Source organism: Panthera tigris, chromosome D2, assembly GCF_018350195.1.
Source record: "Panthera tigris isolate Pti1 chromosome D2, P.tigris_Pti1_mat1.1, whole genome shotgun sequence".
Classification (NCBI taxonomy): domain Eukaryota; kingdom Metazoa; phylum Chordata; class Mammalia; order Carnivora; family Felidae; genus Panthera; species Panthera tigris.
In genome coordinates, this window is record NC_056670.1 from 33557565 (window position 1) to 33574164 (window position 16600).

Sequence of the window (16600 nt, forward strand, 5' to 3'; positions counted from 1 at the left end):
TATCATCCCTTCCTGGTACAGATGAGTGTTTCCAGTTTCAGGAGATTCTTCTACCAGGGATTTCTCCAGGATTCAAATTTCTCTAGCAAGTATCTTACTTTGGCTTTTTAGTTTTTAAATGTCATGAACCAGACTTCTCTTCGATTTGCTAGCCAAAGGGCTATATATTTCTGGTTTATTTAAAATTAGAGACTGGGGGGGCGCCTGGGTGGCTCAGTCAGTTAAGCGTCCAACTTCGGCCCAGGTCATGATCTTGCAGTCTGTGAGTTCGAGCCCTGCATCGGGTTCTGTGCTGACAGCTCAGAGCCTGGAGCCTGTTTCAGATTCTGTGTCTCCCTCTCTCTCTGACCCTCCCCCGTTCATGCTCTGTCTCTCTCTGTCTCAAAAATAAATAAACGTTAAAAAAAAAATTTTTTTTTTTAATAAAATAAAATAAAATTAGAGACTGGGGCACCTGGGTGGCTCAGTCGGTTAAGCATCCGACTTTTGATGTCGGCTTAGGTCGTGATCTCATGGTTGTGAGATCAAGCCCCACGTCAGGCTCTGTACCAGGTGTGGAACCTACTTAAGATTCTCTCTCTCCCTCTGCCCCTCCTCCACCCCTGCTCACACTCTGTCTCAAAAATAAATAAATAAAAATAATAAAAATTTTAAAAATAAAATTAGATACTTAATGTCAGTGTACCCTTCAGAAAATCAAGCCAAATTCCCTTGTGGATGGACTTCTGTCTGAATGGGCATAGTCAGAAATGTTACAACTTGTAAAAGATTGGCTTTTATTAAAATTCATATTTAAACTCCCCAATTAATCAATAATACATATTTTGCTAAAAGTTCCAATGCTTCCAAGGGGAAGAGAAAAAAGATGTTTGTGACCCAAGTGGTAAAACGTTCAGAAGACTCAGTCATCTCTTTCTAAAGATATGTGCCCATCATGGACTTAAAATTCCAAAGTGATGCTGCTCAAAAAACGTCTTAAATCAGTTGTTGCAAATAACCAATACAACTGGGAAATTCTCCTGGATATTTTGTTACAGTTCTTACTCCAAGATGTAAAAGCAACTAAAACATATGACCACATCCAAGCATCCCTGTGACAAACCAAGAACTCAGACTTCTTGAAACTGAAAAATGACTCTGGATGTTTATCAGAACTCACACAGACTTACCTAGCCATAAATAATCCATTGTACATACAAACCAAGAAAACACAGAGAAGCTACATATTGGAAAAGCAGATAAAGTATAGAAAATGGACCTTTTATACAACCTAGTTCTTCCTCTATAGTAGCATACCTAAAATCTCTGAGTCAGAAATCTCTCACTTTCTGCTATTTTCTTTGTCTCTAAATGAATCCTCAGGTTTCATTTTATTCAGAAATGAAAAACTTGGGAGTCAGATCATGGGGTCAAGAACAGGTATAAGGAATCTATTAAATGTGGTAATGGGAAACATTTAGGGAACGGGAAAATTTTAGTACTGGCTTTTCTCAATAGGAAGAGTTTGTTGTTAAATTTAGCTTTAACAAACAATAGCTAATTCCACTAAAAACACTTGGTTGTTTATTCCTTCAAAATAAAAATTTAGAATTAGCTCTTCAGGTAAATACTCCAAGTCTAAGCACATCTCAATAGTATCCTATCACATTAAATAGAGCTGTATGGGCAAGAAAGTTCAGAAAAACAGACTACCTAAGCCAAGTAACAATTCTCTGAAGCAAGCAAAACTGATCACATCATCTTTCGCACTAAGCCACAAGCAAATAATTCAGTAAGAAATTCTTTAGCATCCCCTGATTAAACTACCTCAATATTGATCATCTGGCAGCCTAATGGCAGTGAGAAGAAACAGATTTGAAGAACTTACCTTCAGAGCACAAAAGATGCAGGAATCTCCCATGCACTTGTGAGTTGTAAGCTGCCTAAAGCTACGTCGGAAGATGTCCAAGTGCCATAAAACCTGGCAATAAAAAAGGGGAAATACTTCAGTACTTTATAAGAAGACTCCATTTGATCTTAAATTCAAGAATTCAAGCAAACATAGGTAATGACTTCTGAATATATCTTTATTCCCAAGAGAAAACTCATTCTAGTATATTAAAACAAATGCCAAAAAGGGTGAGTTAGCTAACACAAGGGACAGAAGACTATATTCTGAAAAATCTATTACTTTGAAAATGAAGGTCACACAGACAAAATAATGTATAACATACATCAAATGTGATCTTGAAGGGGAAATTTATGGGCTAAAAGCTGCAGAATAAGGGTTTACTTTAATTGTCCACACAAGAAACAATTTTTTTTTTTTTTTGGAACAAACTTGTTTTTTGAAGTATAGTTGATACATGTACATTAGTTTCAGGGATACAACATAGTAATTCCACAAGTTTATACGTTATGCTGTGCTCACCAACACAAGTGTAGCTGACATCTGTCATTATACAACACTATCACAATACCACTGACTATATTCTCTATGCTGTGCCTTTTATTCCCAAGATCTTTTTTTTTTTTTTTTTTTTTTAAGATTTTTTAAAAAGGAATCTCCACACCCAAGGTGGGGCTGAAACTTACAATCCCAAGATCAAGAGTCACATGATCTACAGCCAGCCAGCCAGGTGTCCCTCCCCATGACTTTTTCATTCCATAACTAGAAGCCTGTATCTCCCACTCCCCTTCACCCATTTGCCCATCCCCCTCATCACCCTCCCCTCTGACAACCACCAGTTTGTTCTCTATATTTATAGGTCTGATTCTGCTTTTTGTTTGTTTATTCATTTGTTTTGTTTTTTAGATCCCACATATAAGTGAAATCATATGGTATTTGAAACCTTATTTAGAAGCTTGAATTATAGTGTGGAATTTTGTCTTTGTTGGATTTCTCAATTTTTGGACCTTTCTGAGAGATGTGTGTTCCTCATGTCAACAGATTAAAAAAATGGTAATATCAACAGTGATAAATCATGTTCATAGTATGTAACCTAAATATGATATGATGAGAATGGCACTTTATTTTTATGGTCTTCTTCTCAAAAACCTATAACCCCAGTCTCACAATGAGAAAAATATCAAACAAATCCCAATAGTGGGACATCCAACAAAATACTTGATTAGTACTACTCCTCAAAACTATCAAGATCATCAAAAACAAGGAAATTTTGTGAAAGAGAGCCAAGAAAAGCCTAAGGAGACATGACAAGCAAATGTAACTGTGGTATCCTGGATGGGATCCTGGAACAGAAGAAGATGCTAAGCAAAAACTAAGGAAATTTGAATAAACTATGGACTTTAATTAAAAGATAAATGATGTAATATATAGCCTAATGCCTTAGGATGTTCCTCTTGCTTGGGTAACATTTTTTAATTAAGTTTATTTATTTATTTTGAGAGAGGGAGAGAGCATGCACACAAACAGGTGAGGAACAGAGAGGAGAGACAGAATCCCAAGCAGGCTCTGCACCATCAGTGCACAGCCCAATGTGGGGCTCGAATACACGAACCATGAGATAATGGATCAGAGCCGAGATCAAGAGTCTGACACTTAACCGACTGCGCCACCCAGGCACCTCTTGCTTGGGAAACATTTAAATGGCATCATATATGAAAAGGCACTATGCCTCCGGAGCCCCATACAAAGCACAGCTCTGGAGCTTCTTCTTACTTATGTGTCTTCAAGGTACATATTCCAAAAGTTCTTGGAAATGCACTATACTCCCAAATAAGTAACACCTTTTTATAATAAACACAGTGGGTTCAACACATCTGTGGCCAACATAGCATTCATATCAAAAGTCAGAATATTAGTTCATAGAAACAATTATTTTCAACTTGTAACGTGATTATAACAGGCACTCCAAAACCATCAATGACACAATCTTTAAGTACATAGAAGTGTGTGTGAGTGTGTGTGTGTGTGTGTGTGTGCCAGTATGTGTCCATATGGCGCTGGGAATTAGAACAGAAAGCCATAAATATTATTGTTTTAATACAGATTAGAACATACAGAAAGAAACAGAATTATAAAAACAGGACTACGGCCAGAAAGGAGGTAAACACACACACACACCTATATCAATACCTTTTTTTGCCTGCTTCTAAATTTAAAAAGTATTATTAGTTTATGCACTGTCACTCAAAAACCCATATGCATCATCTGGGGAAAAAAAAAACCGAACCAACCCTACCCAACTGCATGAAATTTACAGTAGTAATTAGGGAATATAGTTAAACTCTTTCTCTAGGCTTGACAGCATAGAATTTTTTAATGTTTTCAAATAAAAATTTGAAAACAGAGAGAGAATATGAAACTTTATTACATAAATAAGCTTAGCAAAATTCTTATATTATAAATGAGTAAACTGAAATACTATTACCTGTACAAGGTCACAGAGCTAGTCTACAGACAAACTAAAACTAGAATCCAAGTTTCCTAATTCATAAGTCTAGTACTTTTTATTTTTGTTTTTTTAAGTATTTACTTTTGAGAGAGAGTGTGTGAGTGGAGGGTTGGGGGGGACAGAGGATCCTAACCAGGCTCTGCACTGACAGCAGCAGGCCCAATGTGTGGCTCGAACTCATGAACTGTGAGATCATGACCTGAGCCAAAGTCAGATGCTCAACTGATTGAGCCACCCAGGCACCCCAGTCCAGTACTTTTCATACCAAATACATTGCCTTGGTTTTTCTTCTATCATAGCAAGATATTTTCTCATTATGTCTGAAGCATAAAACTAATATTTTACCAAGTTAATTATCTTGGATGGCAAATTCAATTTACTTTTACTCTGAGAAGCAGAAAAGAAGGGAAAGTAATTACTTGAAAGTTAGGCCAAAAGGAATGAACTTAACATTCTATGGGCCTGACAAGGCAAAGCAGACAGACAGGAAGCTCTGGGATTCTGAGATCACTAGTATGGTAAGCAACACCAAAAGGGAAAATCTGCAGTAGATAATCACACCTTAGGGGAATTTACTTTCCACTAGTTCTGTTTAAGCATATCTGTCCATACACCAATCATGAGCTACTACAAAAGAGCTCAGAGGAAAGGGATGAAGAAATGGACAAAGACTGGACTCCATTCAGTGTATGCTAAGAGCCTATATATTATAAGACAAAAGTAATGTACCTGAAAGGTCTTTGACTTGTGGAAAGAACTTTGCTTTCTTTTCTAGAGAAAAGCAAGTACAGTGATAAGACATCTTTGTCTCAAAAGAAAAAAAAAAAACAAGAAAAAATCAATAATCACGTATTAAGATTATTTAGTTCACGTACTTTCTTTCTCCTTCAGGCAGGTAAGTAGTAGTAGTTACACTTATTATTTCTATTATCATTATTAATCTCTTTTTCATATAAATGAGGTAATTGAGGTTCAGAGATAAGTGACTTGCCTAAAATCACACAGATAAACTTAGAAATGATCTCAGGCTGTTGACCTCAAACAAAGACCATCAAGGATTATATTTAGAAGAGCTATTGGAAGCACAGCATTTGCAACTAAAAAGTCAAAGTTCACCAAAAAGAAAGAAATTACCCTTACCTGCAGGGCACTGTTGAGGAAGCAGCTGTTTTGTCCTGGCTCATTGCTGAGACCTTTGCTGGGGGCTATGGAGGTTGAGCTTCGAGGTGTAAACATGCCTTGGACACTACCACGGCCCCCTGAAAAATAATTTCTTTTCCAAGACATTATTGTTCACAATTAGCTTGAAAACTTAGAGAAGATTTTGTATTTTTGGGGAAAGAGTTTCTGTCTGCTGAAGTCCTGATTTGTGAAAGATAATCCAGAATTCAATGAATCTGTGTTGAAATATTTGGAGTTTACAACCTTCCAAACATCATCTATGTAGCTCAAGGAACTCAGGTATCCTCTTAGATCCACATGACAGAGCCGTCCCCCATTTGCTCCAAACAATGCCCAAAATTTAACATGGCACAGTACAAACACAAACACAGAAATCCTTAGGTATTGCGTCCTTCTATTTCTCTTGAATTGCCTCCATAAAATCGTGGTGAAGTGCCTGCAGTCCTCAACTCCAACAGGATCCAGGATCAGGGTAGGATGTATTCTTAGGCTTGTTGATGATGCTTCTTGTGGACCGAAGATTCTTTCCAACTGGAAGGAGAAGCAGACAGATAAGCAAGAATCCAATGCAACCCTCCTCGCCTTCTATTGCTTTTTCCCATCATCGTCTGAAGTAAAAACTCAAGTTCTAAACAACTGACATAGATTCCACAAAGGTAAGAAATTTTGCTTGAATTATATGGAGTTTTTGTTCTTATTGCTGCTGCTCTTTTTTTAATATGCCCCAAACAGCTTCCATCGTTCCATTCAGAACTTCAGAAAGTCTCTTCTCTTCCTCTGTGACTAGAATAGCCAGCTGTGCCAGAGAGCTTTAACAAAAAGAAAAAAAAAAAAAAAAACTAAAAGCTTGCGTCACTTAATGACTCTCCTGGCTTTGTGCTATTCTGCCAAGATCAACGTTGCCTCACCTCTCACTATAAACTTGAAACCTTGGCAAACAATGACAAAAACAAACCAAAAATGCAAAAAAAAAAAAAAAAAAAAACCTTAACAACAATAAAAGGGAGAAACGCTCAAACCAAAGAGGAAAAAAAAAAGGTGTGAGTAGTTTTTCTTTCAGAGGAAATTTCTCTGAAATTTTCTAGAAGACAGTTGATCAGGACAAAACGAACACCAAATACAGTTTCCAAAATCAAGCTAACAAAAATATTACCAAGTAAACATACACCAAATTAAGAATTGGAACAGTTTCTGTTAGATATTGTGAGTAAAGAAATTTTTAGAGGTGTTTTACATGTTCATGGCTATGAAAGCCTATTTAAAGATGGGAAGGCCAAGTTATCACTCTGGGCTCTGTTCTGAGGAAATGTCCCATCTCAGAGAAATATTCATGGCAAGTAAACCATATGCCCTTAATATCATGTCCAGGAGAACTAAATCTTCTCCTGCCCTGTTTGTTTGTATGTTTCATTTTTGCCAGAGGATCAGAGAGATAATTTGGGTTACAAATAACTTAATCCTCAGATTATATCTGAGGCACTCACAATCACAGGCAATCCACTGACCAACATTACTTTTCAACTAATTAAAATTCCAGTGAGGCAACAGGGGAGAAATACCAAAGCAAACACCTTTACTAGAAGGAAATCTTCTAATCTCCAGCTTTAAGCTTTCATATAAGGCTGCCATGTCCACATAAGTAAAAAATTAAGAATGTTGAGTGTTAAATTTGGTTTCTAACAGTTCCCCAAGCTTCTCCCTTCCTTACTTCCTATCATCATATGGATCACCTAAAAAAGCAAAAATGCTAAAACATCTTAATCATTCTCTAAGAAATCATCTACCATTATCCACAGTGTGTCCAGTGGAAAAACTGAGGCACAGGAACATTAAATGGTTGCATAAGACTGTTCTTTCCCTTCTCTAAATTCCCAGACTATTTATAATCTACATGTCACAATTAAAGTATTTGACTATACACTGTAGAGTCATATTATCCTCTATTTGTTTTTATTACTCTCTATTTGTTTTATATGGTATCAGTCATATATCCTGAATGACTGTATGAAATGAAATACTAACTAGTGTCAGACAACTGCTAAACACTATACTTACATTCTTTATTTATTCTTTACCTATTATGTAGGTGTTAATACTTCCCACTTTACAAAAGAGTAGAGTGAGACTTAAAGACATTAACTTGCTCAAATCAAACTGGTAAGTGGCAGAACTAGAATTTTTTGACTATTAAACTGTGACTTAATTATGTATTTTATCATACTATTCCAAAAGTTCCTATCACAGTGCTGGTCATAAGGAGGAACTCAATAAATACTCCCTGATGACTAGCATGGCACCAAGAAGGATTCCATGTCTCCCACACAGACTAAAAGACCCTCAACTCTCTATACACACCCTCATACACACCCCATTCGAAGCTACTAAGCAACTTCCAACAAGACATGCAGCATTCCTTCAGCTCAACTGCTGCAAAGGAATGACATACCAAGCCTCCACTTTGCTCACAGCCAAAAGGACTTGGCAGACAGGTGGGGTTTCCACTATCCACATTAGACACTTACTGAAACTCAGCCTGCCCTATGATACACACCCTTGAGTTCAGGCAGCAAAGAGGAAAAAAAAAGCAGTCACAGAAAAAAAGATTCTCAGGCTCTGAATGGCAGCATTATGCAGGGTAAGGCAATAAGCCCTCACACTTGCGTTAGGTGTGTCAGAAACTAGAGGTGAGAGCCAGAAAGAATAAGGTCAAAGGAGGCAGTAACAAATGATCCAAAGAAATACTGATGACAAAATATTTCACTTAAATTGTAGGTCCAGCACCAAACCACACACACTTTCTACTATACCATCTACTATAGATATATAAGAAAGTCAATTAAGAGTTATACCCACATCTAACAACCTATTTTTATTTTTTTAATGTTTGTTTATTTATTTTGAGAGACACAGAGACAGCTCACATGCACGAGCGAGGAAAGGACAAAGAAAGAGGGAGAGAGAATCCCAAGCAGGCTCTGCCCTGTCAGTGCAGAGCCCTACGCTGGGCTTGATCTCAGGAACCACAAGGTAATGATCTGAGCCAACCAAAAGCAAGAGCTGGAGGCTTAATGATTGTGACACCCAGGCACCCCAAACAACCTATTTTTAAAAAGAACAGAACTTTAAGGCACCTGGTGGTTCAGTCAGTTAAGCACCCGACTTCAGCTCAGGTCACAATCTTGCAGTTCGTGAGTTTGAGCCCCGCATCAGGCTCTCTGGTATCAGCATGGATCCCACTTCAGATCCTCTGTTCCCCTCTCTCTCTGCCTCTCCTGCACTTACTCTCTCACTCTCTCTCAAAAAATAAAATAAACCTTTAAAAATAAATAAATAAATAAATAAATAAATAAATAAATAAATAAAACATCTTAGGTAATAAATATTCAAGTATTTAGAGGTAAAAGATCATAATATCTGCAACGTACTCTGAAATGGTTCAGAAGGGAAAAATATACGTGTGTGTGTGTGTGTATTTTATATATATATACGTGTGTGTGTATATGTGTATACAAAGAGAAAGGGAAAATGGTACAATAAATATAGCAATAATGTTAACAACCGGTAAATGTGACTGAAAGGGATATGGGGATTCTTTGTACCATTTCTTATAACTCCTCTATAAGTTTCAAATCATTTTTTTTAAGTTTTTATTTATTTTTGAGACAGAGAGAGACAGAGCATGAATGGGGGAGGGGCAGAGAGAGAGGAAGACACAGAATCAGAAGCAGGCTCCAGGTTCTGAGCCATCAGCCCAGAGCCCGACGTGGGGCTCGAACTCACGGACCGCGAAATCGTGACCTGAGCTGAAGTCGGACGCTTAACCAACTGAGCCACCCAAGCACCCCTCAAATCATTTTTTTTTAAGTTGAAAGAGAATTAATATCAGCAAAAAAAAAAAAAAGAATTTAAAATTACGTAGAAATTACCTTGTAATGTATGCAGTATTCATGATTCAATGAAAAAATGACTAAAATCATTAAGCTAGTAGATAATAACCATGCCAGGTGATATTAAGCAATCCCAAACTAAAATTTAAAAAAAGAAAAAGGAGAAGAGAAAGATAAATGCAAAAAAGCCTGATATGATGATAAAATAAAAGTATTAGATATGAGGATAAAATAGAATAAAGTTTCAATACTACATCTATGAAAAGGAAAACTCAACATACAGTACAATGCCTAGTTGTTATAAGAGCAAGCGATGTAATTATGATATACAAACAGGAGCAGAACCAGACTTGGAGTTAGAGGACATGGGTTCGACTTCTATATTTTTACTATTTTGGGTAATCCTGAACTATTTAAGTGTCCTGAACTTTGTTTTCTGGGTCTGTTAAAATGATGGCAGAATACCTATTTTACACAGTGGTTGAGATTTAATGTAATAGGCATGCCAAAGTACTAGCAAGTTTTCAAAACAAAGAATGAATAATGAGTTCCACTAAAATGAGTGAACTGCGATGTCTGAAAGTGTAAGTGTAAATTTTGGTTTGGGGACTTCAGGATACTAGAAAGCTGTAAGCCACCAGGAATAAGTCTTCTAATTGTATAAAAAGAACAATAACCCTCATACAGGACAAATGATATGTTAGCACAATTTAACTATGTGCTTGGAGAAACAGTTGAATTTTACAATTACTTTTAAAATACAAAGTTTAACTTTCTATTTGTAAAAAGCCAAACAGTTGAGCCTATTACAAGGAACAGAGTAACATTTTAGAAGGTCTACAGAGAATGACCATGTCCAACTGATCAATGATTCAAAATGGAAAAACCATGAAGAGTATCTCAGTTTCTAATGAAGGAAGAGTAGCCCCATTACAAGTGATTAGTACCAAAAATAACCCAAATATTAGGAAGTCAAACTGCACTACAATGAGATATCCAAAGAGTTAACCAGGAAAGTTGCTCCCATTTCTAGTTTCTATTACTCTATACAGCAGTTTACTTGTAATTTACTTAAGAAAACTATATTTGCACTGATAAATCAACAAGAAATTACCTCAATCCCTCGGTATGCTCCATATGTCTATAATTCTCAACTATATAGTACCTTGCTAGTTATTATAAGAATTAAAACTAGTTAATTCAGGGGCGCCTGCATGACTCAGCCGGTTAAGCATCCAACTTTGGCTCAGGTCATGATCTCATGGTTCATGGGTTTGAGCCCCACACCAGGCTTGCTGCTGTCAGCACTGAGTCTACTTCAGATCCTCTGTCCACCCCCCTCCACCCTTCCTCCCCTGAAAAAATAAATAAACATTTTTAAAAAATTAGTTAATTCATGCAAACTGCTAATTCAATGTCCGGCATATAGTAATTACTGTATAAATGATTGTTATTATTACTATTACCTTTCAAACATTTCCTCCTTGTAAGTTCTTTTCCCTTTAAAGATAACCTCATACAGATATCCTATATTCTTTAAAAAGAAAAATAAAAACAGCAACAACAAAGACCGCCTCAAAATTATTAACTCCTATGCCTACTGTCCTAAATTTTTTTGTACCTTCCACTACTAAATGTCTCCACAATTAATAACTTACAACTGCTACCTCTTCATGCTCACTATCAACTTCTTCAGGACACGGTGCTAATCTTGACTCCACCACCACAACTTTCCTTCATGGAACATCGCTATCTAAAGAAGTCTCCTAACTGCAAAACCTACTGGCTTTTTCCACAGGCCTCATTCTTCTTTTTTGCAGCACCTAACACTGGCTGCCTTGAGGCTACATAATCCTGGATTCATTGGGTGAATTAATAAGAAAATGAGAGAATGAATAAAATGGAATAACAAACCAGAACACTGGTTCCTCCTCCTGACAGTTCACTTTTCCTCTCCTTTGTTACATTCTTAAAAGAATACATTCCTTAAAGTTTAAATCAGAAGTTCTTGCTCATCTCTACAATTCCACCCATGGTATTCTCATCCTCCTCTGTCAGAACTTCAACCATCACTTCTGGTCTGACAAATCACAAATCGCATGAACTCTAAAACCAAATCACCAAATACTTGCACATTGTCACACTTTTGTAAGTTCAATATGTCCAAATCAGAAACCACCTCCTGAGGTGCCTGGGTGGTTCAGCTGGCTAAGTGTTCACCTTCGGATCAGGTCATGATATTGTGGTCAGTGGGTTTGAGCCCCGCATCGGGCTCTGTGCTGACAGCTCAGAGTCTGGAGCCTGCTTTGGATTCTGTGTCTTCCTCTCTCTGCTCCTCCCCCACTTGTGCTCTGTCTCTCTTGCTCTCAAAAATAAACATAAAAAAATTTTAAAAAGAAAAAGAAACCACCTCCTTTGCCCCCAAATATAGTGCCTCCTCTCTGATTATCTTTTTTTTTTTTTTTTTTTAACTAATGGTATTTCCAATTACCCAGGCTGAAAACCTCTGTAGTTTTGGACTCCTTCCTATCCATCCCCTCCTTCCTTATCCATGTCACAAAGTCTTATCAATTCTCCCCTCAAAAATCTCTTTATTGATTCTTCTTTTTCACTTCCACTGTCATCACCCTAGTTTATACCACAATTACTTCCCATTTAGATTATTATAATAGATTACCTCTTGCTGGCCTCCTATCTCTTGCCATTCCAATTCACTTATATAATTACTTTTTTGAAAAATTAATATTTCTCTTTAATATGCCTCATTACTTCTTTTTGTGCATTTTACACAAAAAGGTAAAAAGCTTGAATTATGCCTTAGCAGAAGAGCGAGGTAGGATCACTCTCACCTTTTTCAAGTCCCAAGCAAGGCAAAGATGCCTACTCTTACCACTCCTATTCAACATCATACTGGAGGTCACAGCCTATGCAACAAGGCAAGAAAAAGAAATAAAAAATAGAGAGATTGGGATGGAAGAAATAAAACTGTCCTTATTCACAAACAACATGATGTTCTTTAACATTTCAAAGTCCCAAGGAATCTAAAAAAAAAACAACAAAATTCTGAGAACTAATATGTGGGGTAAGTCATAGAACACAAAGTCAGTACAAAAAAACCGCTGATTAACTATACTTCTATATACTAGCAGTAAACAACTAAAATTGAAAATTTTTACAGTGCCATTTATAATAACACCACAAAATATAAAATAATTAGGCAAAAATATAACAAAACATATGTAAGACCTATGTAGTGAAAACTATGAAACACTGGTGAAAGAAATCAAAGATGATCTAAACGTAGAAAGGTATGCCATGTTCATAAATTGAACAATTTTAAGATGTCAGTTCACTCCAAATTGATCCATAGATTCAATGTAATGTCAAATAAAAATCTTAGCAGGATTTCTTTTTGTAGAAATTGACTAGCTGATTGTAAAAGTTATATGAAAAGGCAAAGGAATTAGAATAGCCAAATTAATTTTGAAACAGAAGAACAAAGTTGTAGAGCTCAATAGTCAACACCATACAATACTGGTGAAAGAATAGACAGATCAATGGAACAGAACAGTGGCCAAAACAGGCCTACATATGCGTGGTCAACTAATTTTTAATAAAAGTGGAAAGGCAACTCAATGAAGAAAGGATAGTCTTTTCAACAAATGATACTGGAATAACTGAACAACATGCAAAAAAGTGAACCTTAACCCACACTTTATATCCTACACAAAAATAACTCAAATTGGATCATAGTTCTAAATGGAAAACTTAAAACTATAAAAATTCTAGAAGACAAAATTTTGTGACCTTTGGTTAAGCAAAGATTCCTTAGATATAACAAAAAAGCACAGTCCATTAGAAAAAAAAAATTAAAGAATTGAACTTTATCATAATTAAGAACTTTTATTCTTTAAAAGACACTGTTAAGAGAATAAAAAGGCAAGGCAAAGATTGGAAGAAAATATTTTCAAATCACATAATGGATAAGTGACTTGTATCTAAAATATATACAGAATCCTCTAAACTCATTGATAAGAAAAATTACCCAATTTTCTTAAATGGGCAAAAGATTTTAACAGATCCTTCACTAAAGGAGATACACAGATAGCAAACATATAAAAAGATATTAAATATAATTAGTAATTAGGAAATGGAAATTAAAACCACACTATGTGCTTATTAAAATAGCTAAAAACAAAATCATAAATATTTAAACCGTGCTAAAAAATATTTAAAACTGGATGATAACAAGTGCTCATGAGGAAACGCCTGGGTGACCCAGTCAGTTAAGCACTCAACTCTTGGCTTCAGCTCAGGTCATGATCTCACAGTTTCACGAGTTTGAGCCCTGTGTCGGGTTCTGCACTGGCAGCGTGGAGCCCTCTTGGGATTTTCTCTCTCCCTCTCTCTCTGCCCCTGCCACTTGTGCTGTCTCTGTCTCTCTCAAAATAAATAAATAAACTTAAAAAAAAAAAAGTACTAATGAGGAAGAATAGAGCAACTGGAACTCTCCAAAATTGCTGATGAAAATGAAACATGACAAAAAAAAAAAAAAAAAAAAAGAAAATGAAACATGACACAGTTAGCAATTATAAGTAAAGTTAAATATACTTTTACCATATGACCTAGCAATCCCATTCCTAGGTATTTTACCCAAAAGAAATGAAAGCTTATGCTCACATAAAAACCTGCATACAAGTATTTATAGTGTCTTTACACATAATCATGAAAAATTGGAAACAACCCAAAACTTCTTCAACTGGTAAATGGTACATCCATACAATAGACTCAAAAATAAAATGTAAAGAACACTGTCATACACAAAAGCACTGATGAATTTCAAATGTACTATGCTAAGTGAAAGAAGTCAGACTCAAAAGCTATATACTACATGATTTCACTTATATGACATTCTAGAAATGTCAAAATTAAAAGTCAGAATAGATCAGTGGTTGCTAGGAGTTGGGAGTAAGGGTAGAGGTTGATTACAAAGAAGCAGTACCAGGGTGATGAAACTGTTCTGTATCTTGATTGTGGTGGCATCTCTATAATGCATTTAGCAAAATTCAGAACTCTATACCAAAAAGATTTTGGTATTTTTATGTAAATTTTGGTAATTTAATGTAAATTACCAAAGATTTTTAAATTGCTTTTAAAAAGCATATTCTGAAGTGTAAATTAAAAAAAGTTTCCCAAAAAAATCCCTCTTGCAAAATAATACGCAAATTTTTTAGCTTGTTTCCTAATAACACAATCTGACTTTAATTTACCTTTTATATTTATCTCCTTTTATTTCCCTATATGAAACCTTCTTCCCAAAGTGTTCTTCCATTTCTGTGACCTTAACTCTGTTTTACCTACTTGGGATATTAAATATCCTTCTTCCCCTCTTTATGTAGTCCAGCCTCTTTGTAAAAACCATAGAAAACCTTCCTTGGCCACCTCAAGCCTGAAGAGATCACCCCCATTTCTTAATTCCTAAATAAGTTTTCTATAATTTTAAGAACAATTAATGTTTCCATTATACCAATGTTTCTAGGGTCCCCTGTTACCCTCCATCTCTAAAGGATGAGCTTTATCCCACCCCATTTGAGAATGGGGAATGGATGGAGGTCAGAAGCCAACTGTGTTATATCTATATATCTGTTATTGTGGGTTACATTATCACAAAATTTTACCAAAGCTTCTCTTACTTGTCATATAATCCATCTTTCTGTTTATAAATTGTGACTCTACCTATACATACAGAAAAAGTATGAACTACATATATATATAAACTTGCCATATAATTCTTTCATCTTATCAAGCAAGATATTTTTTTAGTGTTTACTTATTTGTTTTGAGAGAGAGAGAGGGAGGGGTGAGAGAGAGAGAGAGAGAGAGAGAATCCCAAGCAGATTCCAAAAAGAAAAAAACTTGGTGAGCATGTAATATACATTACAAGTGAGCATGACACTTAAGTGTCAGTCTATTCCAAAGAAGGTGTCCACATACAGTTTCAATAGAGAATCTTGTTTAGTTTTTATGCCATTATATGATGATTAAAAATAGCCACCACCTAGGGGCGCCTGGATGGCGCAGTCGGTTAAGCGTCCGACTTCAGCCAGGTCACGATCTCGCGGTCCGTGGGTTCGAGCCCCGCATCAGGCTCTGGGCTGATGGCTCGGAGCCTGGAGCCTGTTTCCGATTCTGTGTCTCCCTCTCTCTCTGCCCCTCCCCCGTTCATGCTCTGTCTCTCTCTGTCCCAAAAATAAATAAAAAACGATGAAAAAAAAAAAATTTAAAAAAAAAAAATAGCCACCACCTAGAGTCGATGGGGAGGGCAGGGGCGGGTGGGAAATGGGTGATGGGTATTGAGGAGGGCACTTGTTGGGATGAGCACTGGGTGTTGTATATAAGTGATGTATCATGGGAATCTACTCCCAAAGCTAAGAGCATACTGTATACTCTGTATGTTAGCTAACTTGACAATAAATTATATTTTAAAAATAAATAAATAAAATAACCACCACCTGGATAATGGCAACTAAGCTGTATGTACAAATTTATTCAAATTTAAATTAAAAATGCTCCCATAGCCTATTACCAAGTACTCCTCTCTGATTTTGCCCCTCACAGTAGCAACCAATGGACTCTCAGCATTCTGCAGAGAACAGTCCTAGACTACAACAAACTGAGAGATAGCAGGCTACCTGGCAGCTATTTATTCCCAAACTCTACAGAAAATATATCATCATCTTTACCCACATTTACTAGTTTCCAGCCAAGTCTTAAAACTATGAAGTAATCAATCAAAGGTGGAAAGAGGAGAAAGAGCATCTAAGAAATTACTGTATTGCTCTCAACTCTGAATAAGTTATAGTGACCTGTATTATACTATTGCTGAATAGACTCTGAAGAGCCCTAAATAAGTTCTGTTCATAATTTTTTTCCACTTAAGGTATAATTGACAAATAAAATTATAATGTAGTATATAATAGAGTATAAAATGTGATGATGTGATATATGTATACACTGTGAAAGGACTCCCATAATCAAGTTAATTTAACACATACTAGAAAGAGAATAGAAAAGATAAAATGAAGAGCTGGATTCTTGAAAAGATAAATAAAACTGACAAATCTTTAGCTACAC

The 16600-nt window shown here is 36.1% G+C and overlaps 1 protein-coding gene across 17 annotated transcripts in view; it reads right to left on the reverse strand.

Annotated features, from left to right (window-relative positions):
- The window catches only part of USP54 (ubiquitin specific peptidase 54), a 133653-nt gene that overhangs the window by 57293 nt on the left and 59760 nt on the right, over positions 1 to 16600 (reverse strand). For 15 of the 17 annotated variants that reach the window (XM_042960200.1, XM_042960201.1, XM_042960209.1 and 12 more), the window contains 2 exons: positions 5538 to 6110; positions 1868 to 1960 (listed from right to left, as the gene is read on the reverse strand). In XM_042960200.1, the coding sequence (XP_042816134.1) occupies positions 1868 to 1960; positions 5538 to 5684 (240 nt within the window). In that variant the 5' untranslated portion in view covers positions 5685 to 6110. Of the gene's footprint in view, positions 1 to 1867; positions 1961 to 5537; positions 6111 to 12315; positions 12393 to 16600 lie in introns of those variants that run through there. The other 2 variants (XM_015543624.2, XM_042960208.1) reach the window with 2 other exon arrangements.